Source organism: Asterias rubens, chromosome 3 (genome assembly GCF_902459465.1).
Source record: "Asterias rubens chromosome 3, eAstRub1.3, whole genome shotgun sequence".
NCBI lineage: Eukaryota > Metazoa > Echinodermata > Asteroidea > Forcipulatida > Asteriidae > Asterias > Asterias rubens.
In genome coordinates, this window is record NC_047064.1 from 11,018,318 (window position 1) to 11,045,504 (window position 27,187).

The 27,187-nt window shown below is 37.9% G+C and overlaps 2 protein-coding genes across 3 annotated transcripts; both read left to right on the forward strand.

The window, feature by feature from the left end:
• The first annotated feature begins 587 nt into the window (after positions 1-587).
• On the forward strand, positions 588-19,483 carry LOC117287767. 2 transcript variants are annotated; one of them, XM_033768281.1, is made up of 8 exons: positions 588-641; positions 7,107-7,222; positions 8,271-8,606; positions 8,814-8,903; positions 12,874-12,960; positions 14,102-14,152; positions 16,555-16,632; positions 17,418-19,483. In XM_033768281.1, exons 3-8 carry the CDS (start codon positions 8,315-8,317, stop codon positions 17,789-17,791), a joined length of 972 nt encoding a protein of 323 aa, XP_033624172.1. In that variant the 5' UTR covers positions 588-641; positions 7,107-7,222; positions 8,271-8,314; the 3' UTR covers positions 17,792-19,483. The 2 variants fall into 2 exon arrangements, with proteins under 2 accessions (XP_033624172.1, XP_033624173.1); XM_033768282.1 differs by lacking the exon at positions 588-641 and adding an exon at positions 4,761-4,779.
• LOC117288071 (ATP-dependent DNA helicase Q-like 5) lies at positions 2,352-6,597 on the forward strand. The gene is made up of 4 exons (XM_033768768.1): positions 2,352-2,866; positions 3,738-3,880; positions 4,235-4,779; positions 6,547-6,597. Exons 1-4 carry the CDS (start codon positions 2,352-2,354, stop codon positions 6,595-6,597), a joined length of 1,254 nt encoding a protein of 417 aa, XP_033624659.1.
• Positions 19,484-27,187: the final 7,704 nt, after the last annotated feature.

Below are 27,187 nucleotides of genomic sequence, written 5' to 3' on the forward strand. Positions count from 1 at the left end.
ACTGTATGCTGACTGATGTACGTTGTGCATGTAGGATCCGCCAGTAAGGGGCACCGGTCAACTCGGTACCTAGCCAACTCGGTCCCAGTCAACTCGGTCCCAAGTTAACTCGGTCCCAAGACAGGGAAGCTTGCAAGCTTGCACGGACGGGCGGGGGAGGATCAGGAGGGACCGCAACCCAAGTTATTTGAACAATATTATATTTGTTATTTATTTTCGACCAAAACATTAATTTCCTTAATAGTTTTAGTTTTTTAATTAGTTTATTTTGGATATTAGTTATTATTTATAAGTTAACTTGAAAGTTTTCTTTCCTTTCTTTATTTACAGAAAGCAAAGAGACATTTTTTTAGCAGAAATTTATTTGCCAGACACAATCGGTAATTTTCAAAAATTATACCCCGAACATCGGTGCACACTTATTCCGTTTCATGTACTAAGTCAAAGGACATTTATTATTTTTTTCTAATTCAAAGAAAACATACAATTACTTCCCGTCAACCATACGACCGAGTTGACTTGGGACCGAGTTGACTTGGGACCGAGTTGACTCATAAGCCCAGTAAGTAGTCTCATAGAGTAAAAGTCTTAACACAAGACGTTTTAGTATTTGCCATAAGGAATGCATTTCTGGCCATAAGGTAGGCTATTAAAAGTTGCTTTTATTTTATTTTTTATAATCTAACTGTGGTTCGTCACCGTTGGGTTTCCTTCACGTTTTAAACTGAAATTTATAACAGAAACGCCTTGACCAATAGTATGTGAAAAAATCACGTGATGGCCCGCGATCACGTGATGCATCAACCCGCGAATGTTTCAATACTTTTGGCAGTCGTTGTTGTTTTTAATGTTAATATTGTTAATGTTAGCATGCAATGTGGACAGCAGGCAGTGTGTGTGGGAGTAGTGTGTTTTCGTACGTTGCGGATGCGTTGCTGCGACACGACGGTCGGTTTGTAATTCTACCTCCATGGTTTGCCGGACAATTCGGACAACTTCACGGCTGGGCAACTCCACTCGGACAACTCGTCGGTTGGGACAACTTGCCAGCAGAGCCAGGCAGGTGTTGTGTTAACTGTTTACATTTATAAATGATGCTAGTAATACTAGCAGTAGTATCGTAGGGAAAAGTTTCCGTATGGCGCCACCACTTTTTCATTCGAAATAAAATAATATAGTATCTAATTTACCTGATTGATATATCCCTTTTTGTAAAAATGAGTGAAAAAGTGGTGGCGCCATACGGAAAGTTATCCGTATCGTAGCGTCATACGTTATCGACCCTCATACATGTATATGTTTTCGAACCCCAACTTTGTTGTTTGATTCCCGTTTACTGCGAGATTGTGCAAGCTGCACCAGTGACAGAAGCTATGCAGTTTACTCTCGGTCTGTATTTTCATCAGGCTTAATCATGCTAAAAATAAAGTTTCCTGTCGTTGGTTATGGCTTTTTCTTATGCTCAAACATTTATAAAATTATTGATTTTTAGTACAATTCACTACTAAGTCAAACATTCAAATGAGTCAAAGAAACATCATCCAACCTCGAAAGTTCAAAACAAAATTATTATCTGCTAGATTGAGTTTCATTCTGCTTTAGCAAAGATAATAGAGCGCCGAAGGCGCAAGATGCGGAACTGAAGCTTTATCTATTGTTGGAACGTGAAATACGCATGGGCGCCATTTCAGCAAGTGAATGTTTTGTTTTCCATTGATAGAAACGGTCATTGTCTGCACTTATCTGCACTAATCTATTGTTGTATCAAAAGAGTTACTTGCCGAAATGGCGTCCAGTGGGATTTCACATTTCAGCCCGAGTTGCGTATCTTGCGCCTACGGCGCTCTATAATCTTTGGCTTTAGTCACTAGATAGATCACGTGAGGTGGTTGCTATTTGGGATTCTATGGTGTGCCAATATGGGGAAAAATTTAAATATTTTAAGTGAAAATGACAACAAAAAACTGTTTTGATTAACTGCATACTTTTTGACCATTTTCTGGCTGGAATTAGTCTAGGTTCCTAGACCATTGGTGTTGCGTGGTCACACACAACGAACGTTCCGATTATGCACGGCAAAAACTGTACACGCTTGTAATGAACGAACGCTGGCGGGCGCTCTGTTTCTCTAATTTCCGGATCTCCCCATGTCCTGCGCTCACCAAGGTCTACGATATTTGCAAATTGAAGGCGTGGCCAGACTATGCAAATGACTCGTAATGCATGCAATATTCATATCACGTGACGGGTTGAAGGTGACTATTCAAACTGGATGGAGTCAAAGGTCACGCGTTGCTGTGTTACGACGTGTAGTAGTGTGCACGTGTACACATAATATCATCACAATCATCATGGCGGCGTCCGTGAAACTAAGTGAGGCCGATATATTTCAAGCTAAAGAACATGCCTGCAGTCGCTTGGGCTTGAATGCTCTCAAGAAACAACAATCTGAAGCTCTTGATGCCTATCTCCGCGGGCACGACGTATTTATTTGCCTCCCTACTGGCTTTGGAAAGAGTGTTGTATTCCAAGCAGCGCCGATGTGTTGGGACTTCCTAAGCGGCAACAATGTTGTCCCAGACGATTCGAACATTCCAAAATCTCTGGCCATAGTTGTTGTCCCCTTGAAGTCCTTAGCCATGAACCAATTGGAACGATGTCAGGCGATTGGTCTGGAAGCTGCCACTGCAATTGCAGAGATTTCGGATGAGGTTTTAGAATGTGCTGGTCAGGGAAAATACTCTGTATTGTTTGCCAGCCCGGAGGCTTTGCTGAGTGTCAAAGGTACTGAGTTGCTGCAACTTCAATCTGTGTACAGTAGGGTGTGTGGCTTGTTCATCGACGAAAGCCATTGTGTTACTAAATGGTAAGTCCAAAGCATACACTGGCTTTTATAGCACCATTCCATTCATTATTATATAGACCACACAGTGCTTTAAATAGTATAAACAGACAATAGGGCCCTACTACTATTTACTAACTATAAAGTATAAGTATAATATAAATATAGTCTATACTAAATAATAATACTCAAGTCAATAGTATTATTATTAAAAAAATTAAACATGTTCAAAAATAGGTACTGGACACTTGTCAGTTTGTAATTGTAAAGCCAAAAATTGTCTCACTAAAGACCAGTCTTCTCACTTCGCGCACTTGGTGTAGGCCTATCTCAACATAGGTATGCATAGGTCTGTGGAAGTTTGAACTCAATTTGTCGTCAAATTTGCATGAATCAAACATTGGGCGACGAACTGCATAAAATACTGGCACAGTACTGCAAGACTTGATATGCACAGTATGAGATGGGGTTGAAATATTGTTTTTCAACCTGGTACAATGAAGCTTAAGCCTGTTTTGGCTCGTAAACGAGGTTGAAAAATTATTCTTTAACACACACGGTTACGGTATATCAGTGGTACCGTGCCAGTATTGTTGTTCATGCTAAGTAGTGAGTTCAAAGTGGGTGCTTGCATAAAGTAAAGAGCCTCGGGACAAGCCTAGCAATGAACAAATTTAATGGCCCGAAGGACAAGGTTAACATTCAGTTTCAAAGTTTTAACATTGCACATTGCATTGTTTATGTGAGGTGGACTACAACAATGAAATGAATTCTTCAATTGTATATTACAATGCACAATTGGATTATTACTACAAACTACGATCCACTAAATATAAAATCCTCCTGACGGTGAATGTATCGGTAACTTGCACGTTTTCTAATTGGTATTTTACAGGGGCCAATCTGCAGGGAAAACAGCAGCATTCCGAAAGTTATATGGGAACATTGGACAACTGCGGAGTCGCCTCCAAATGGATACGCCATTGATTGCGATGACTGCCACAGCCAGCAGTACTGTCAGGAAAGCTGTAGCAGACAGTCTGTCATTGAAAAATGTTTACCTAATTCACACCAGCCCAATACTCCACAACATGAAACATACCGTCCTAAAAACCAAAAGTATACAATCTAAAGACGTGTTGGGTTGGTTGTGTGTGAACATTTCTGAAAAGGGTGTTAACACTGAGAGGGTGATAGTATACTGCCAAAGTAGAAAAACCTGCAGCGAGCTCTACTCCATGTTTAAGTGCCACGTCCCTGCAGATGATCATGCACATTTCAATATGTATCACACGAACACACAACCAGAAGTTCAAGAAGACATTCTGAAGAGCTTTTCTGATCCAAATGGAACTGTTAGGGTTCTATTTGCAACAATTGCGTTTGGATTAGGTGTCGACATTAAGGGTCTTCACCATGTTATCATGTATGGATCGCCAACTGATCTCGATGATTACGTTCAGCTAAGTGGTAGAGCTGGGAGGGATGGTCAACAGAGTTACTCTATCCTGGTTAAATATCCATCTGCAAGTGGCGTCCCCATCAAGAAAGAGATGCAATCATTCTTGAACACCGATTCCTGCAGGAGAAACATAATTCATACGGCGTTTCCTGGGGAACATCAGGCAGCTCCGTGTAACAAGGCACACAACTGCTGTGACAACTGTGCGCGTACATGTTCCTGTGAAGGAGACCATTGTGCTTCACCAACAAATTTTGTTGAGCAAAGTATCAAGGATGGCCTTTATTCAGGGCCAAAAGGGTCTGAAGTCCCCTTGAGAGATGTACCCATTGAAGTACAGGACAAAATAAGAGAAGAACTACTTCAGTTTCAATCACAAGTCAAAGGGACATCTTCAGCGGAGCAGCAGGATGACCACATCTATGCGGGACAAGACATTGTCTGCGGTCTGTCAAGTGCTACCATCAACCAAATTGTGAGTGAACTAACAATGGCATTTACATTCACACAATTTTGTGAGAGATGGCAATTCCCCAACCATGAAATTGCACAAGGTATTTGGGAAATCTGCAACAAATTTTGTAGTCAAATGCCAGTCAAAATGCCTGATGTTTTATGCGATAGTTCTTTCAAAACTTTACGTTGGCAAGTGCTGCACACATATTTTACTTTCAATTCATGTATTTCCAATTTCGTAATGTGTGAAACTTCATCAGCTAAATTCATGATGGATGGATTAGCTTTTGTCGAAGAACAGTTAAGAGACACATCGTGCTTACATGTTATTAATTGTGTACCGCATAATAAGCACGACCGCAAACTCATAGAAGCGGCCATGATGATGTCTGCACGATGACCGGCTACAACTGATATAGATAGCGCGGCCGTTCGTTGGCAGAAAGTTAGTAGTATCATATCCCCGATGATCCCCGGGGGCCCACACACACACACGCAGAGTATAGCAAAAGTCATGCAATGCACTTACTGCATGCATTGTACACTGCATGCACAACACTGATGAATTATTCATGAGCCAACCGCAACGCAGCCTCTGATTGGCTCCACCGGAAAGTCGGGGGAGATTTGCCGAAAAACAATAAAAAAGTTAAGACCCGTCGTTGCAAATGTGCTAGACCTTGGTGAGCACCGGAAATCAGAGAAACAGAGCGCCCGCTAGCGTTCGTTCATTACAGTGTGTGACCACGCAACACCAATGGTCTAGGAACCTAGACTAGGCTGAAATCAACTTTGGGCCAATGCTATTTCTGAATGAATGCATTGGTGAGCTTATAACTGCTTTATATAGGATTCATTTGATCCCCTCATGTGTGGGCATGCACAGGGTGACCCCAAATATCACAAACAAAACATTTTCGGCTGATTAAAGTGCTTACTTTGGGTGACCATTACTAGAAAATGAAAGGATATACATTTAAATTGAGTGCAGATTCCTGAAACTTTGCAAAAAGTAAGATGGAATGCCACATTTGAGCTCTCTACCTGGTACAAAAACTAAATTATGAGCTTTCAAAGTTGGAAATTATCACAAAAATCACATTTTGCGTCTCGTGCGCACACAAAATGGCCGCCTCGTGCAAATTTCAATGGGTTATATCTCAAAAACGACATGGAGAATGGGGGTGGGGGGGGGGGTAAGCGCTGTCTGTACTCCTTTATAAAAAAAATGTCATATATCGCAATATCACAGTTGACACGGGTGTGTTGTGGATAAGAACACCGAACTCAAGCTCTGGTGCTTCTGTTCAGCAGAGTGTGGGTTCGAATCCCGGTCGTGACACTTGTGTCCCTGAGCAAGACACTTAACTATAATTGCTTCTCTCCACCCAGGGGTAAATGGGTACCTGTGAGGGCAGAGATGGTCTTGTGATTGATTTAGCCGAATAGCACATATTAATGTTGCACAAGGCTGTATACTCCCCACCAGGGAGCTGAGATGGTTTAAGGAATGATTTAAGGCCCAGTGACCAGGGGTTATAATGTGAAGCGCTTTGGGACGCCCTCCGGGTGTGAAAAGCGCTATATAAAAACGGGTTATTATTATTATTATTTATTATTATTATTATTATTATTATTATTATTATTATTATTATTATTATTATTATTATTATTATTATTATTATTATTATTATTATTATTATTATTATTATTATTATTATTATTATTATTATTATTATTATTATTATTATTATATTCGATAAAGACAATTTTTTTTTTTTTAAAGGGATTAGGCATCAAAGAGGAGGGTTACGCTAGTGCAAATAGGGCTGGGTGAGCTGTAAATAGTAGGCTCTCTTTTAACAATGGTCTCATCACAGTCAACGTGATGAGACCGATGTAAAACAAAAAAGAGCCATTATAATTAACAGTTACACTACAGCTCATGCCAAGGTGGGCTACCCAGTCGAATCTGGGTCGAATAAAATACCAAATTCTATGGAGTTAATGAGGTACATGCAGGCCTGGAATTTCATCTTTGAAAGGGCAAGGCCATATTTCATTTTTCGAAGGGCACTTCCATTGGAAAATCATTGAAAAAGTCTATGGGAAACTTGAAGGGGCACAAGACCAGGGGCTTACAGGGGCCATGGCCTCCGTGGCATGCATGTAATTACAGGCCTACATGTACCGTATAGGCCTAGTGACCCCTTATGGAGAAAAATGGAATAAATCTTCTCCTGTGTGTAATCAAATAAAAACAGTTGTTTTTAATCTGTCACTCGGGATGTTACATTTATCAGGTTTTAAATGACATCATCAAACTTTTATTACATCTATTTCTAGATATTTAAGATCGTATTGGTGTATTTCACTTGGATGTTGACAAAATCGGCTGGGACACAACACAGTCATCCGCAAAAAAGCAAACAGTTGAATCAAGGTCACTGGTAAGGTCAAAAGTAAGTTCCCTGAGGTGTCCCTGAAGCACCTCGGACATCATTACAGTGTGGATGTTGACTGACTGCTGTCTCCCCAACCATGCTTTTTTAACATTTAGGGCATATCTGTTGTATGTGCTGCAATCAACAAAGACGATGTGAAAATGATAAAATTAAAAAGCATCCGTTGGGAATTTTTTTAATTCAGGCTTTAGTAACAAAAAAATTCCAATTAATTTTTTACTAAGATTTTTCTTTTTGATAGTGAAACTAATGGATAGTTAAAGGGTCTGGGTACTTTTTGTGGGACACAAAACATAACATCCACAGATTTACACTAAACTTAAAGGGTTTGAAGATAATGGTCGTAGAAAGCTTCTCTTAAAATATTACTTTCAGCTGTAGTTTTTGAGAACTGATTAAAACATGTCACCAAAATAATTTTTGGAAAAAAAAGTTAATGGCCTGACGTTTCAAGGTCAATTGGTTGTCGAAGTTGCGAGATAATAATGAAATAAAAAACACCTTTGTCACACTAAGTTAAGTGCGTTCAGGTGCTTGATTTCTCTTTGTTACCTCAGAGGGAGCCGTTTCTCACAATGTTTTACACTATCAACAGCTCCCCATTACTCTTTACAAAGTAAGGAGTTATTCTTAAATAATTATTTTGAGTAATTACCAACAGTGTCCACTGCCTTTATGTTTAATGTAAATCTGTGGACATTGTGTTTTGTGTAACAAAAGGTACCCAAATCCTTTAATAAATAATTTTGAAATACACAAATTTATATCAGGTTACCGTACATTGTCGACTTTGTTAGCTAGGGCAAATGTGTAGAACGGGCATCTTTGAAGGAAGTTGAATGGCTGAAATATCCATCTTCATCATCATTCATCATGCTGCTCTAAGGAATAGAACTGTCAAACAGAGATTTATGTTGTCCATACTTGTAATACTATAATAAAAAAGTGCACAGACTTTTCTCAATTCTTCCTTTGTGTGCTGTAGGTTAATCAAATGAATACCTTTCAAAATTGTTGATTTTTTAATGAGTCTACTTTTTTTCAGATTAGCTTTTTGTTATATACAGAAAAGCTTCTTCCAAGTTCAAAATGATGAAGGCAGCACAGAATAGACGGGAGAAGTTTTTCAGAAAGCTCAGTAAAGGCCTCAAAAATGACTGGGAAGAAGTTGCATCGCATTGTGGTATTCCGCATGAAGAAATTGAAAACATCAAAGCATCTACATGTAATCCACATTTGCATGAAAAATCGTTTCAATTTTTGGTTAAGCTGTGGGAAAAATTCCCACATTTAGAGGACTGGTCAGGAAAGTTACTTCAGGCTCTTGGAACTGCAGAGAGAATGGATTTGGTTGAGCAGCTTCAGGGGTTCAGATTGAATGGTTTGTACAAATTAATTTTAAACTTGTTACTTTCACCACAAATATTTAAGGAAAAGATAATGCTTTGAAATCTGTTTATCTGTGCAACAATAATAAAACTACTTCTGTTTTATTTGTTTTCTTGTCTTTGGTAGTGCAGCTAATTACCATGAAATGTACTTTGATTTATGATTATTAGTTAAAAATACTGATGTTTTATGTTTATAGAGAAAACAATCCAAGACACCATGGACGAGGGCAGTTTGGATTCTGAACCATCTTTGACTTCAAGTTCTTCCCAGAAAGGGCTTCCTGGAGGTAAACAATTAACAGAAAAAGAAAGGTTTTAAACCTGATGTACATGTATTTACCTTACCTTACTCCTATGTGTACATGGGTGCAGAGTACAGACCCTCTCCACATCATTCTCAACTCGATGGTAACTCAACACCCAAACATTGAAAAAAAAAGTGTTCATGAAATGATTTTAAAATTTCCCAAAGTTTTGAAGATGGTATCATAGAGGTTTTATTTATTCGTCGTCGTCCTATGAGTCATGGTGGCTGACCCTTTGTGACCCTGTTTATGATGTAGTTCCACTTCTGTTTATCCAGTGCAGAACGATAAGCAACGTTTATTGATAAGCCCGTGAGTTCTTTGATTCCGTCTGTCCAACAAAGTTTTTGACGGCCGCGTCGGCAACTACCTGCAACTTATCCTTGCATAAAGATCTTCTCAAGGTTGCCCCCCTCTCTTCTGGATATGTGACCAAAGTATTGAAGCTTGTTTTTGTTTAATTTTTGAGGACAAGGTGGGTCTATATTCTCCTATCAGGTTTCTAACAAAAACATTGGTCTTGTGCTCTTGCCATGATATTCTCAGCATTCTCCTCCAGCACCACATCTCAAAAGCGTTGATCCTGTTCCTGTCTGCTTTTCCCACAGCCCATGTTTCAGACCCATAGGTGGCTATTGGGAAGACGAGAGCATTCATGAGTCGAATTTTGGTAGTTCTGGAGATCCCTCTGTCCTTCCAGATGTCAGTCAAGGAGATAGCTGATGTTCTTGCCATATCAAGGCGCCTTCTGATGTCCTTAGAACTCCCACCTTCGTTGACAATCAAAGAGCCCAGAAAATTGAAGTTATTAACTACTTCAATATCCTCATCATCAGCGTGCAGTGCCTGGTTTTGATCAAGAGTTCCTCCTTAAATCATCGCTTTCGTCTTCTTTACATTGAGAAACATCCCATAATCTTCGCTGGTGTACTTGACTTTATCAATCAGGTGTTGAAGTTCTGCTGCTGTTCTTGCTATCAAGGTGGTGTCATCTGCATATCTTAGATTGGTGAGTTGTCGACCTCCAATTGAGACCCCTCCTGCAAAGCCATCCAAGGCTTTCCGCATAATGTATTCAGCGTAAATGTTGAACAGAAAGGGTGAAAGTATGCATCCTTGACGGACTCCTTGACCAATTGAGAACCAACCACTGTCTCCACACTCAGTTCTTACTGTGGCTTCCTGTCCTTGGTACAGTGCTCTGATTAGTTCAGTCAGATGTGTAGAGAATCCCATCTTTCTCATGATGTTCCATAGCTTCTGATGTTGGACGCAATCAAATGCCTTTGAATAATCTATGAAACAGAGGAACAATGGCTGGCGAAACTCCTGATATTTTTCTAAACCAGCTTGCTCTGGTGGCAACTCACTCTCCAGTTTGTGTCTGATTCTCTCAGCGATTATGTGAAGCATCACCTTACTAGCATGTGAAATCAGTGACATTGTGCGGTTGTTGGCACACTCCCTCGTATCCCCCTTTTTGGGTAATGGAAGAAAAACTGCTTTTTTCCAGTCCTTTGGCCACTCTTTTATCTTCCATATCTTGCAGCACAGTCTGTGGATAATTTCAACTCCTTCTGTACCACTTTCTTTCAGTAATTCTGCCTGGATGTTATCAAATCCTGGTGACTTGCCACTCCTCATTTTCTTAATAGCTTGTTCAACTTCACTAAGGAGAATATCTGGATCTTCTTCATATTCAAGCTGGTGGTCATTTTCTTGGTCAGTCACTTGTTCTTGGGAAGCATAAAGCCTTCCACAATACTGCTGCCATCTGTCTTTGATGTCTTTCTCTTCAGTTACAATGGTGCCATCCCCATCTTTCAGGACATTAAGTCGGGTAGTTGGTTTGCTTGTCAGCAACTTGAGGTTTTTGAACATATCCTTTGTGTTATTTATCACTCCATCCCTTTCGATCTCGGCACACTTTTGGTTCATGAAATCAGATTTATCCTTTCTGATTTGTTGCTGGATTTGCCTACTAAGATGCCGGTACTCTCTTCTTGCATCCTCCTTTTCCAGTCCCTTTCCTTTAACCTCTCTCCTTTCGTCAGCTAGCTTGAACACCTTCTCTGTAAGCCAGGGCTTCTTTCTGCTCTTACGCTTTGGAACACTTTCCTCAGCCGCCTCCAAGACTACCTTCTTGATCTCTTGCCACAATTCCTCTGGACTGGTCTCCTGATGGTCATGGTCCAGTAGGCATTGGAATTGATTCTTGACCTTCACTCTATAATTATCACTGATCTTACTGATGTCGTACCGAACAGGCTTCTTTTGACGTTTTATTTTTCGCAGTCTCATCTTCATAGTTGCAACCAGGAGCTGATGATCTGAGTCACAGTCTGCCCTTGGGTATGTTTTGGCAGCTTCAAAGCTGGACCGCCATCTCTTGTTTACCAGGATGTAATCAATTTGATTCCTGTATCTATGATTTGGAGATATCCATGTGACGAGTCTTCTTGGGTGTTGCTTGAATAGTGTGTTGAGAATCGCCAGGTTGTTTTCTTGGCAGAAGTCGATCAAGGTTTCTCCTCTCTCGTGATATTGTAGTATTGTGGTAATGTGATAAGACAGAGTTCCTTTTATTTGGGTCACGTCAACAGTTAACTAAGGTTTCAGTGCCATTCATCTCCATCGGTGATGCTCGGATAGCTCCCTCGCTAAAAGCTCGGAACTTGGGGGTTATTTTTGATTCATCGGTGACACTTCAGCCACACATCAACAATATTGTTCGTTTATCATCATATCACATCAGGAATATAGGTAAGATTCGCAAGTACTTGGACAAAAGTGCCACTGAAAAGGTCATTCACGCATTTGTTACTTCTCGTCTTGATAACGGCAATGCTCTTCTATACAGTCTACCTAACAACCAGATTTCCCGACTTCAACGGCTCCAAAATACTGCTGCCCGCATTGTGACACTGTCTAGAAAATCCTGTTCTATCACCCCCATTCTGAAACAACTACACTGGCTCCCTATCTCTCAACGAATCATCTTCAAGCTGATGCTCATTGTCCACAAAGCTCTAAATGGCAAGGCTCCCCACTATATTTCTGAACTGCTTCAAGTTTACACTCCATCAAGGAATCTTCGATCAAGTTCCATGCTTCTCCTCATTGAACCCAAGTCTCGACACTCATGGGGTGACAGGTCTTTTTCTTCAGCCGCGCCACGCATCTGGAACTCTCTACCACTTAATCTTCGATCTTGTGTTTGTACCGCAAAATTCAAGTCTCTTCTCAAAACTTATCTTATGTCACAGGTTTTCAATGACTAATTTTGTTGTGTCTGTTTTTCTTTGTGTTTTGTTTTTGTTTTGTTTTGGTTTTACTGCGCCTTGAACACCCAGCAGGGTGGATATGTGCGCATTACAAGTCTTATTATTATTATTTATTATTATTTATTATTAGTATTCGGAACCCCATTTTGTGAATTTTCGATTAAGATTCAATACTTTATCATATCATCACCATGGCACTGCATAATGTGCAAATTTTAAAACTATATTTAGAGAAAGAGATTTAAGGGATAACGATTTAGACATCTCAGTGACACCATGAAGGTAGAAGGTGACACCAACCGCCCTCAAATTAATTTTTTGAATGGGATAATTACTGCACAGGTATATGTAGTTCCTTGAAACAATCCATCCCCCTCTTCGTTCAAAGTGTAAAACAGTCTGTAGTGTCGAATCAGTTATATTGCAAGTATCCAGTTAACTTAAACTCAATGGGTAGTACAGGTATATAAGACCTGAACAGAATGAATGTTTTTGTCAATGCTTAAAAATTACAAGTGTGCCCTTCACTTTAAAAAGTTATGGATCCTTGCCTGAAAATTTGTGATAGCGAGAAGAGGTTTGTTAGATATTGTAAACATACTTCAATACAGTCCACCAAATCAATGTTTGACTCGTATTGAAATGCTTTGTGTTTTTGTTTCAAACAGACAGTTCTGTACCTGAGAATTCGAAGCGCAGTGAGAATGAGGGGATTCTAAAGACTGCCTCTCAGAATGGAAACGCCAAACCAGAAGGTAAAGTATGACCATACTCTGAACAACATTATTGACAATGTGTGGTGTCATGTGTATTCCTGATGAGGTCATGTGACAATCACTGCTTTCCTGTAAATGGTTTCAAAAGCAATTAGCGGAAAAACATAATGGGTTGCTTTCCAATGTGGGACCAAAGATGGCTCTGTCTCGGCATTTACCACATTGGACTTATGTAGGCCCTCAATGCTGAGGCAACGCAGATTATTATAGTGCTGACACAATGTTGGCATTGTAAAACAGGTTTGATGTAAGAGTTTTTTCTCACATTGAAGTTTTGTTTGCATGATCAAGATGCAAAAGCTTCAGCAATCAGTTATACCATTAATCAATCAATCTATGATGATCCAACATTGATCCAATGTTGGTTTAACGTTGACATAATATGCAATGTGGTAGGGCCTAGAAGTGTGTTTCTTTGATAAAAAAAAAAAAAATGGTTTAAATTAAATATCCGAGGGAAGTTTCTGTACTTTTGTGTTTAATTCGAATGTAAAAAAAATACGAAAAACTAGAGTCCAACTTGTGCGCAATGTGCGTTTTGCGTTCTGTCGAATTGTCAGCTGAATCTGCTGGTAGAGCAATCTGAAAATGTGCACTATGTTTGTGCCGCCGCTCAAGTTTATTTTTTTTAATAAACTGCGTTCAATCAGAAAATTTTGCAAATTTTGTAAATTGCGTTTTTTGTACAAACGTGCGCGATATGGCAATGCATTGTCTTGTCATTTCCCAGTCTAGCCCAATGCGTGAGAAAATGGTTGCGGTGCGTGAGAGCGTGAGACAGACCCCAAATGCCCGAGTCTCACGCCTTATGCGTCTGGGCGTGACCACCAACACAACAGGCTACACGCAGGCGCGCCCATTTTCCAGCGCTGGGAAAATGGGCTCAACTAGTGAACTTGCAGAGCATGTTTCCACTGTTCCGATTGCCCAACGCCTAAGACTTAAGGAACAGTGTTTATAGTAAATAGTGCAAGTTATTAAGTTATAAAGGGGCAACTTTATAACCCAGGGTCGTCTAGCTAGCGCTTTTTTAGAACACTTGTCCTGGGAAATTTGATGTACCAACATTATGTATAAAATCATAAATTTTACTAAATGTTTCATTACATTAAATGTGCAGGGTCTGTGGCTACCAAGACAACCCCAAAGCGCAAACGGAAACTGTCAAAAGGTAATTGTTTGTTATTTAATCTTCGAAAGAGAAAATTACAAGAAAATATTGTTCCTATCCTCTTCATCAGTATCATGAATGGCCGCAACACAAGGTCATAATTACTTCCTTTGTTTAATTGAACACCACTCCAGTGCCATGAGCTGAACTGTCACTGAACCAGAAATATTTTGACAAGACCGATATAGGGAAGAAGAATTTTCAGACTTTTATCTTACTGTTACTTTCTTAAGGTTGCCTCCTGAACAACACTGTTTCACTGATGATGGAATTACCATTACATGTATTTCACAAATTAACTCCTAATATTTATACATTTTTTTCTGACCTTGTTTTCAGCAATCAATCCTGCATATAATATGTACTTTTTGTTTTGGCTGAGGAGACTTAAAATTGAAAAGCTTTCAATTATTTTAGAAATATACTAGACTGCATGACATGTTCAGTTGTTTAATACTGGGTCCAATGCCTGTATGTCTTTTTCTTGCAGCAATGTCAAAATACATTGACCTTATATTAAAGGCAGTATGGACCATATTGGTAATTACTCAAAATAATTATTATCATAAAACCTTTCTTGATTACGAACGAGTAATGGGGAGAGGTAGATAGTATACAAATATTGTCGAGCGATAATATTCCTTCCATTCCACGAATTAAAGCCATTCAATATTTGTTTTATATAACTGACATATAGATCCTTGTCATTTGATGTATTTTAAAAAAGTATAACATTATGAAAAATCACACAAACTACTGATAACCAAAAATCATATAGGTGCTCCTTTGTTTTAGCAGCGGCGTGGCGGCGCTGCACTACTCAAAAACATTGGGAACAAGGATGATCCTAACTGTTGAATGGGAAATGCTATTTATTCCCCATGGGCACATAGGTCTTTTTGATCGCCGGTGCGGATGGGAGTAATAGTGAATGTCACGTGAAGTAAGTTCCACCAATCAAATGACAAGGATCTGTATGTCAGTTATATAATATAAAACATTGTGAGAAACAGCTCCCTCTGAAGTAATGTAGTTTTTGAGAAAGAAGTAATTTTCCACGAATTTGATTTCGAGACCTCAGATTTAGAATTTGAGGTCTCGAAATCAAGTGTCTCGCAACTTTGATGACCGATTGAGCTCAAATTTTCACAGGTTAGTTATTTTATGCATATGTTGAGACACACCAACTGTGAAGACTAGTCTTTGACAATTACCATTACAGTGTCCCGTGTCTTTAACAAAAATGGAAGAAAAAAAATACACATACCCTCACACGGTAAAAAAATACAGCAAATTAATTTTTCTTGTGCGCTCAAAAATAATTTAGGAACAAGTTATTTGCATAAGCAAGGGTGTTTTTTTTTGCTATTTTTGATTTTTTTTTTTTTTTTTTTTTTTAACTCCACTGCATCTCATCTAATTTGATTTTTTAGTTAATCAATGTTTTTCTTCCCTTATTTGTAACGTCAAGTAAACAAATAAATCAATAGTCTTCAATCTTGGTTTACAGGCCACCTACAGTACCGCTTAGGGGATCAAAGGAGCATCTGATCTCGAAAGGGCGATCAAAGGGAGATCACAGGCTAGTGTGAACGTGATCAGGATCAGAATAGATCCTCCTTTTTTGACCTCCCTTTATTGTGAGATCAGATCAGATCCCGCAATGGCGATCAAAAAACAAGTGTGAACGCAGATCGAGATCAGATCCTGCAATTTAAGCTACTCTTATCCGCCGTTTGTCAGGTCATAAAAAAAAACACTGCCAAAACAAGAAATTGTAAGCACGTGGCCGGCCAACGCTGTGTAATGTACATGGGTTGTGCATGTGCACTCTATCGGGAACTGGTCACCAAAATGCTTTGCGTCCTCCAGAATTTTCAGTAACGACCTTCTTTCGTTCATCATCTAATGCTCGAATATATTTTTTTTTTAGCCTTCAAACAAGTTCTTTTGCAAGATATTTTTTAGACCAAAGAGGAATTATTGTCAGTTTTGTGTTGAACTTTCGTTGAATTCCGGTTATTTCAGGGAATCTCTGTTTCAACTTGGCTTTACGCAATGAGCAAAACAACATGCACGTGCACAATCAATGACCTAGGGCCTAGGGCCTAACCAGTGCCGTCAGCTGAACTTAACTTCCCTTTAACTATGCGAGATCAATGCGAGATCACACCCAAGTGTGAACGCGGCACAAAAATGCTTGATCTCGCCTTCGGGATCTATTAATCCTTGGAACCTTGTAGGAGGATCAAGTGTAAGCACGGTGTAAGTTGGATAAGCTTTATAGACCCATTCAAGCCTTCCCTTAATTTATAAAAGTGACCTGTGACTCGGATTTGGACTACACTAAAGTTCAATGGCAATTTTAAGCCTTGACATTATTTCTGAATAATTGTTTGCAGATGCGAAAGAAAACGGTGCTGGACCACATAGCTCTCCCAAGAAAAGGACAAAACCAAGCACCACCAAACCAGTTAAACGTAAGTGTACATTCTGTAGAAATACCTAGAGTGTTGAAAACATAATGTATTTGTTATTGAGAGGGGGGGGGGGGGGCAAGCAGACGACGCAAAAATATTCAATTTTTTAACCATGTAACCATTCGGGTTCGTTTTTAAAATCTTTTTTTTTGGGGGGGGGTGGGGGGGGGACACAAGAGGGATGTAGGCAGTTACACTACTAATGTATACAAACATGATGAGATGTGTACCGGTAATATCATTTCAGTACGAAATTTGTTGCATCCAAAAAGCTCCGTCAAGAATTAAGGGTTTTTATTAGATCAACATTCCCTGCTTACAGCCACACGCCCATCTTTTCCTTGGCTTCTAGAATGTATTACATCCTGCCTAGCCCATGTTGACACTATTGTTTAACTTTTTTAGTCATTGACTTCAAAGTAACCCATTCAACAGAGCATTCCGCATCTGGCCCTTGGTATAGAAATAACAACTTTGAACTTTAAAAACAAATTATATATTTTCTATCCCAGATCTTTTGTTGTTTTGTAAAACCTGTATTGCCACTCAAAACAATATCTGGACAAAAACAATTCTACACTTCCAATTTTGCCTCTCAATAAGTCTGCGGAACTGCAAAACATCTGAAATATCGTTGATGAGGAAGTAGGGCATTCAGAATTGGGCTGGAAAATGAAGTAAGAATACTTGCATCTTTTGAAAATTTTCCAACTTGATTTGCTGGTTTTGATCTACATAAAATCATCCGTCATATTTCTGTCATTTGTTTAAAAATTTTTTTACAGCACCCAAAGGTGGATTGAAGAAAATTAAAGACATCTGTGAAGAAGGCTCTCATACATGGTACATAAAAGCATGGCTGGATCATTGGTGCAAAAAGGAGTATAAAAAAGGACCAGTGAAGGGTCCAAATAAATTCCATTGTTCTTTTTTTTTGCGGGATAAAAGTGAAGAAACAATTTATACATCTATCTTCTGCAACAACAAGAAAGAATGTAAGTCTCTCTGGAGATATATCAAGGGGTGTTCAAAGAAGAAACCACTGTATATACGTCGCCTTAATGTTAAGAAAGAGGACATACCAAAGTACCTAAACGTACCAGGAAAAAGCAACTGCAAGTTAATATTGAATGAACATTCTGAAGTTACTAAAGCCTAGAAAGTTGATAAATGACTCTTTTAATATGAGAGCAGCCATCTAAACTTAACTTGTAAAACCAAAAACCAATGTCAAATTTTCCCAATTTCATTACAAGTATTCAGTGGTATTCTATACCTCCTGGTGTTGAAGTGAGTTTTTGATGTCCTTGAAAAGAAACCCCCTATGTACAATGTCAGATCTGCCAACTCTCCGCATGATTCTGCATTAAGTTCCCTTGAAAATTAACCTATCTGTACATGTTGTACAGAACAAATTTGAATATCTCCCTGATTATGGAAACTTGTTATCTGTTATGTTGAATGAACAAGATTTCCCTGATTGCAAGATGCAAATGTTGGCAGCTCTACTATGTATGCATGTACACATACGTACATAATGTTTCATTATTTGATTTTGTAAACTGATTAAAGGTATTATTAACCATGATACAATTATATCACAAACCTAAAGTTGATTTGTCAATACCTGTTGGTCGGTAAGTTTATGAAAGTTGTGGTGTAATTTGCATATGCTCTAGTTATTAGCACCACTTTGGGCTGAACCTCTATTGGCAGACATGTAGTAGCTGTTTGTGTTAGTTTTAGTCAGTTGTGTCTGAATTGGAATGCACTTCACTAGGCATGGGAGGTTTCATTTCAATTCTACTTTGAAATGATAAGCTTGCAGTCGCAAAAAAATGCAATCAATTTTTTTGAGTATACAATGCATACCCTGTTCTATGGGTCTCTCATGTTTTTAATCACTGTGTGTGGGTTTCTGTTCATAATGATCGACTCCATTTCTCCAAATGGATGACTCCAAATCCTCTGAACAAGATGTATTGTTAATAAACATGTGCGCCTGCAGTAATAATATTTATAGATTTAACCAATTTGACCAATCAGATGCTTCCGTTTAGCGTGCACAAACCACTGTTGGGTTTTACAAGTAGTTAAATTGGCTCTCGCTGAGCAGCACAGTCCAAGGAGATAGTTACGAGAGAGCCAATTTTCTATAGCCGCAACAGAAACTTAATGACTTATCAACAAATGTATTGTTACAATGGTTTAGATGGAATCGATGAGTAATTTTCCTCAAACTTTTTTGTTCATCTTTTTTAATGTAAATTCTGTTATAAATTTGTTGTTTATTTGAAAACTGCAAGTTGAATTACTGTGCAGCAGCAGAATTTAATTGCATGTGTTATTCTGTTGTATTTTTGTCATCTATGGTTAAAGTTGAAAATCAATTTGATTGAAGGCTATTTTGTGTCTTAAAAACCGAAAGTTCCATCCACTTTTGGTCTCCTTTACCATATACATGTATGGTGTTTACTATGAACAAGATTCTCAAGTCTGTGATCCAAGGTTCATGTCAAAGGTTGATTCATAAGAGGGCGCTATTTCAGGCAAAACTGAATGGCTACCATCAGGTAAACAAAAAACCACATTCACAGACTTGGACTCAAGTTTATGATGATAGCTATATATTTTTTAATTCTTTGTATAATAAAAAATTAATAAGATTGCTTAATTTATAGAGTCTGTATGTTTGGTTTTTGGAACCATACATGTACCGGTAAATGTATAATAATAATATAGAAGTCGTGTACAGCGCATGTATCTACAAACTTTCCGAATGATATGTAATTGCAGTGATGAATTTTAAGACCCAATTATTTAGCACAAGGGTTTACAAGGTGCTACGGTGCATACAACAGCCACATCCAGGAACACCGGGGCGAACCCCTTCTCTTTTCGATAAGTGCACTGGGTTCTTTAAGATGCGTTACACAACACATGGGACCAACGGCTTTACGTCCCATCCGAAGGACGAAGCTAGATTTCATTTCAAAAAAGGTGGTCACCTTTTGAGATATTGCCTAAAATCCAGAGTGAATATGTCCACACATGAAGAATAATTCGTAAAAGGAATCAGTCCCACTTCTCATATTTCTATTTGGGGGATAAAAATTGTATATTTTCCATAAACATAGTAATTCACAGTTGTGAATTCTTATTTCAAATGTTTTTATTGCCATTATTTTCAGAGCCAAATATTGCCTTTTTAATACATTTTGAATTGCATTGTAAATTGCAAATGTATGATTACATCATTTTAATGTATTTTTAAAATGAGATACTAGTTTAATGCTAAAATGCTGCTGCTTTGATAATCAAGACAGAAATAAATAAACTAAAAAGGTGAAGTTGTGAATTGTGAATGTGAGCATGCCTTTACCATCTAATTTGCAAACTAAGATTCCCTCCTTCAAATTGCCACCAGTAAACTCCTAATAAGGTCCCATCCTTCCACGTGCCACCCATAAACTCCTAATTAGGGAATAACAATGGGAGTACCCGGTCTTCACTGCGTGGTAATGACCGGGTTGGTGGCTGGCGCTGTTAACGGACCGAGCCGGAGGCGAGGTCCGTTAACAACGCCAGCCACCAACCAAGGTCATTACCACGCAGTGAAGACCGGGTACGAACACTGTTATTCCCATTAATAAATACCTTTTTTAGCGAATTATGTTCAGGGGCCATATTTGAGCTTTTGATGGTCCCCATCTCTTTCGTGCGTTAATCACATGACTCTTTTAAATAATGATCTGTTCAGCGCCTTCAATGGGGTCAAAGGAGGCAAATGATTGGACGATAACTGTTCCTTGTGCATTAAAACGCGCGCATGAGCTCGGCGTCAGTTTATACGCGCGCACATGTTACATGCGCGCACTCAAAATTGATACATTTTCAGTGCGCATACGCGTAAGGGCGCGAAGTTGCAATGAAACTAACAGGGATATAAATTAGCGTGCGATACAGTGCAACGCGCAAGGTTTACACAATGTATGCTGATTTAGGGGCCACTTATTCGCTATTTTCCAAAGCCGGTCTTTATACCACCGTTAACACTCCCAACACAGGACCGGGTTTTGACCAATCAGAGACTTGAAACCGTCCAAGGTATTTATTAATAAGCAATGAGGTGTCTTCCTCAAAGGTAAAAAAAAAAAGCCATCTCCCTGACCATACATCCAGGGGAGTATAATGGGCAATTGTACTGACTCTGGGGGATTATTCCCAGTTAAAGGTTGTCTTGTGTCTAGTGTTTGGTTCCAAGAGGTTGTGAACAATGGCCAACAAGGAAACAGCTTGAAGCTGGGCCTGTACACCCAGTTGATCACTTGGTTTTAGGACACTGGGTGGGACACTCGGGGGTGAGAGTCGTTACTAACGAAAAAGTCTGAAACTTGGATACAAATTCAAAGGTATGTTGAAATGATGCCATTTCTACTGTTTGGTTACCCCTGGGGTTATAGATTCCAAGGAGCTTTTGGAAACGGTATCCAAAGCACTCGAGAGTCGACAAATGTGCAGGATTTCTTTATTTGTGGAAACATATATTGTCTGATTTTCTTCACCAGGCCGACATAAAAAGTCTGAATTCAGCCAAAAGTCTGAACAATCTCATCCCTGGATACTAGAAGGCATTTGTTTACCATGGAAGAAAAGATCTCAAGCCTAAGTTCCCATCCTTCCACATGCCACCCATAAACTCCTAAAAGGTCATACCCAAGTTCAAAGTGCCACCCATGGAAAAACACACACGTGATGGAGATAGATTTAGATCATTTACTAAAAGTTCCGTTATCATATCTTTTGGAAAAAGTCATGAAGTAAGATGCACCCTCCCCAAAATGCCACAAATCAAGTAATACATGGAGATAAATCATCACCTTGGAGAAAAACAAGTCATGTAGTCTGAAAGGTATATTAACATTGCAACACAAATTGCCATATTTTAATATGAAACAGTTGAACTGTATTTAATAATATTACATTTGCATAGAGCACAAGCACCAAAAGCTTTGATAGCACTAAATAATACCATTAGGTCTACCTATCCCATCGCTTTGTATTTGGTCGGAATGATACACACATAATATGGAGGGATAGCAATAAATTACGAAAGCTGGAGTGTTTTGTTTCACATTACAACTGCAGTTTTTAGTAACAAAAAAACCTATATAGGATTTGAGGCATTGTATGGTGAGGTATCAATGTATATTTGGTTTGCGGTAACACCATGTGTGTATCTAACAAAAAAAAACTCTTCCAAATAGGTGCAAGTTAATATTATTGTTGGGTTTCTTCTCTATCTTTGGTGGAAATGAAGGATTCAGACTGAGGGGATGTTGGTGTGAAGTGACATACATGTAGGAGAGGAGGATATTGAATGATTATACACAAGTTGGCCAAGGGAGTTTTGTCATGTTTACATCAGAATAACAGGTTGACTGTGTTAAGACTACAGGCAAGGTTTAGCTGCATAGGAATGTAAAGAGAAAAAAACAGTTTGCCTTGGATCGGGTGATTCCTATAAAAAGCGCCGTTATGAAATGCACATACGGTTGGTAAGATATTTTAAGAGTAGATAATAATGATCCACACAAATATGCCTCGAACATGGTTTTTCTTTTACTTTGCGAACTAACACGGTCTCCCATTTTGTGGAGTTAAATACAGCTTTCTAACCATGCATTTTATAACAAACTGTTTCAAACGCTTTTAATAGACCAACTCGCCCGATCCAAGGCAATGTGTCCCAAACAGGGAAAACTAGTTTCTTACAAGTTCACATACAGCACTAAACCAATCAATCCCTACAGAATCTAACAGTATGAAGTACGCCAATTGGAATGGTACATCTCAATGCATGTAAGGTACATTTAGCTTTAAAGAACCAAGTATCAAAATCAAGAAAAACAAACAAAGAATTTGGGTTATGATCAATTTTTAGTAAGTGGGGTATATTTCCCTTTGGATACTACTACAAAAGCCTCGCAGGAAGATCAACAAAATTAAATGAACGAAATGAAAAAATGTCAAACTAATCACCCAAATAAATATCTGAGAGCTAGACCTACAAAGAAAGAATGAAACTACTTTTACGAACAGTAAATCTTAGAATACAATAAAGAGTTAAAGAAAGCAAAATGACAATAATTGCTACTCAAATATGTTGGCTGTATGTGCAGGTTCACACAGCATTTTCAAAATGCGCTATTTTCTGGTAATAGCAGGTAAGCCAGCTGCATCTATTAAATGTTTCCCCCCAAATTCTCAAAAGTTATTTACACTACAAAAAAACCTTGCAGGCATAACTGATTTGATTGGTGCAACACGTGTCACATGTCATTCTTCATTGTGAATGTCTACTTCCACGATATTCCAAAATTTAATGATGCAGTCCAATATGGATGATTATTGGATGCTTCGCAGCAACATTTCCAAAATAATCTTTCCTCGCCTGCACCCATTTGTCCAAACAAGTCAAGGTTGTGTCACAGTAGACAAGGTTGTTGTCTACATTGAGTCATCTGGATCTTTCTATTCTGTTTTTAGTGTGAACAAGTTTCAAAATGACAAGGATCTATGTGTAAGGTATATAAAACAAAATGATTGAATAGTATGCACACAAACAAATGTATTCAGTGAGTACATTATGTTTGTGCATTTCATTTTCGATCAGTTTTGCCACATGAATGGGAACACAGTCTGGATTTCACCTTATAATTATATTCTGCGACAAATGTACTCAAAGGCATCCAATACATGTTTTGGGATATTTGTTCATACAGAGGATTGGTCTCATAACATATTATGCAAGTATTTGGCTGGTAATCTAATAAGCCATTTTGAGCTCGATTTGAATGTCTGGTACAATGACTTGCTTAAGTCACATTGTACCACATTCATTTGAGTTCCTCAGACTATAAACACGTTGCTATGTCAAATGATTCGGGCAAGCTTTTTGTCTAGCAACCTACAGATGAGCAAACCCTGGTACCATTGAGCCATACACATCCATTCAGAATTGTGTATGGGTGTTCACCGTCTCTTACGTAACTAAGCAAAAGCTTGCCCCTAATCATGTGACATATCAACTGTCTAAATAGACTGAGGAATTCAAATTTACCTGGTAACTTGTGATCAAACACTATCATTGTACCAGACAACATTAAAATCTAACTTGCAAATGGCTTATTCAGGAAAGTTTGTTCCTAAAAGCACCATTTTGAATTTGTTTGTTTACTGCCAATTAACACAGTATACTGTTAAACCAAGCAGAATTAGTATACAATTCCTAATCCTATTAGAACATCTCTAATTGACCCAACGACCTATTTAATTTATATAAATGTTTTCAGTCTCAACCAAAAAGCTCTTTAAGTTTCAATCAGCATTCAATCATAATAACATAAACTCATTTCAGTTTATTAGTTGAACGTTCATTTCAAATTCAAATGATTGATACTTTGAAGCCCATATCAAGAAGTTTATCTAAAGATTAATAGAATGTGTTTTAAAATTAGTTTAAACTAGTTAAAATTAATCAACTAAACTTAATTGCGTCATGACAATAATTTAAATGCAATCAAAAGAAAGGAATCACGAGTTTGTAAGAACTTTTTAAAAATGATTGCTCGAATTTGAAAGTGAGAAAATTAAAATTAGCAAATTTGGTTGAAATTGGCCAGCGCTTTTATTTTAATGCATCAAAAACTATATAATGTAAACTTTATGAATATATAAACATGCTAGTTTATTTGAATGATTAACCTTGGTTTAAATAACACTAGGAATGTAAGAGAAGGGGAGTTGTTTGTATTTATTGTGCTTTAAAGACGAGTTAAGCATGTTATATTGTCTAAACTTTTGCTACTGGTTTGCCTTGTCTTTTTGAATCCTAATTTGTCTGCAACATTTATTCTTTTCCGACTTCAATCCATTTCTAAGCTTCGATCACATTTAGACCAAATCCATCATAAGCAATTTAAGCAATGCACTTCTTAAATATGACATTTAAACTTGACGCTTTTTTTAACTGCATAATATCTTATTAAATAGTAAAATTATAAATTTATGATAATATAAAACACAATGATTCTTAAATATCTTTCTTTAGGGTAGTGGAAAATAGTGACTCTTACAGTAAGATTGAAGTTGATGGATTTAAGACTACGCAAGTCTCCAGCGTATTTGAATCTCCTGGGACCACCAAGTTCTTTCCAAACATATTGAGTTTTATGTGCGAGATTCTATTCCTTCAAATACTTCAGTTTAACATGAAAATAATTTAACAGTAAAATTTTGCAATTGAAAGTAAAATGATTCTAACAAATTTAATAAAGAAAACCTGAGATTAAGACTTGCCCTCTGTTACCAGTTACTTGTAAACTATTTTGCCCAACTGGTAGTCAAACCCTGTGATTTTATGATTTTTAAAGTTGCTTGTTTATATTTTTGATAACATTATAAAGAAAACTGAATTTCATTCAATAGCATCACGGGAATACATTTTTAAGACAATTTAATTTTTGTTTTTATATTGCACACAATTGTGTTTTTAACATTTCATTGACTTTCATAAAATACACATAACAGCAATGCCACCACACCTAGTTTTCTTGCAGGCAACATTTTAAAACTTTGGAATATTCCGTCACATTATCAATTTTTTTAAATATTATTTTCTCATGATTGGCAGCTTTACACACCACATATTCACTAAGCTTCTGAAGGATGTCTGCATCCATTAATTCCAAATAGCTTAATATCAGAGCAAAAAACATATTTTCAGAAGTTGCAAAGACTCTTTCTTATCCAAACATTACCGTGTGTCTATAAAAAAAACTATACACTTTTGAAATGGCTGCCAAATAAAAAATACATAATTCTGGGGGAAAAGGTTTATATGTATGGATAGCTCATGGATTAAACTTTCATATGACACCAAAAAGTCTGAAAAATAATTAATGCTTGGGTGATCACTGCTCACTGAAGAATAAGTAGCTGACATCTTGGAGTGAATTTTGTAAGCTTCAAAGTACTTAACTCTCACAGATTAGAAGGCTAATTACTGCGCAACAAAATTACTGCCCAACAAAATTACTGCCCAACAAAATTTTCATACCTTTTTCAAAAATGAGCAGTGCTCACCCAATAGTGCATTATTTTGTTTTCTTTTTTTTGGTGTCATATTAAAGTTGAGTCCATAAGCAATCCATACGTATAAACCTCTTCCCCCAGAATCATGTTTTTTATTGGACAGCCATTTCAAAAGTGTATTTTTTTGTTAAGCATCATGTATACACTCACCAGAAAACAGCACATTGCTTTTCATATTCAAACAAAACATAGATTAGTTTAAAATTCAGCAGGGTCTTCGTTGTCAGGCATGACAAACAAAGCATTAACAACTTTGTTTTCCTTTGCAATGTAGGGTTAGTTAGGTAACTAGAAGTAGGCCTGTTTTGGGTGCGAATCATTCTGAAGATGGCTTTCAAGATGACAAAACAAAAATTCTAGTCGCCAATAATGTATCAGTAATGGAAGAGCATGTTTTCATTTTGAGGAAGTCAGTCATCTCTCCATACACAGACCCCAAACAATTGGAATAAAAGCTAGTTATAACAACAGTTGCACATTTTCACTGTGATGAGCCTCCATTGAAATCTTGATCTTTCACCAGTCCTTGACCATTTTCAAAACTAGAAAATAAAAATCAGCAAATCTTTGCTACAATTAAAATCACCATAGGCATAGACAGTAAAAAGAAAAACTTACATAAAAGGCATCAATCACCAGTGTAACTATATACATGTAAGCCACTTTTGTTCTGTTTAACATTCACATTACATTGAAAAAGCAAAACAACGACCCTTCATCTTTCTACAGCCATAGGGTTCAGTCATATACAACAGTGATCTCTCTTATATAGGAGTCACAATTTCATAATGTCTTGGATCATCGATAACAAAAGATCTATGAAAACAATTCTTGACAAAAGACAAGCCTTAACAATGATGTTAAGTATTGATAACATGACTCAGTTATTGACGTGTTTTCATGCCTCCAAATTGCTGACAACATGGCCCAATTTCATCGAGCTGCTTAAAAAGTGGCTAAGCACAGCAAGATTGTGCTTACCAGAATGATGTACAAAATGTAACTGGTATCCTGCTTAATAGTTGTGCTTAGCAAAAAAATGCTGTTTACAATTTTGTTTGAAAAGCAGTTCTATGAAATTGGGCCAATATCATCTAGATTAGATTTCCTATCATAACATCACACGGTATTAAACTCAAAACCATATAATTAAATTTAATCTTTGACTAAACAATGTAAAAAAAACCTAAAAAATGAACATGCAATTTTTTTACCCAACCCAAAAAGACAAAAGGTCAATCTAGCACAAAAACAACCCTTTGGTCTTTCCGGAGCGGCTGTGTATAGACCTTATGCACATGACGTCATCATTTCCGTAGGGCGCCCTCACCTAGAGGTCAAAAGGAGGTTGTTCATTGGCAAATACTGTGCGCCGCGCGTACAAATCTGTGCGTCTCGG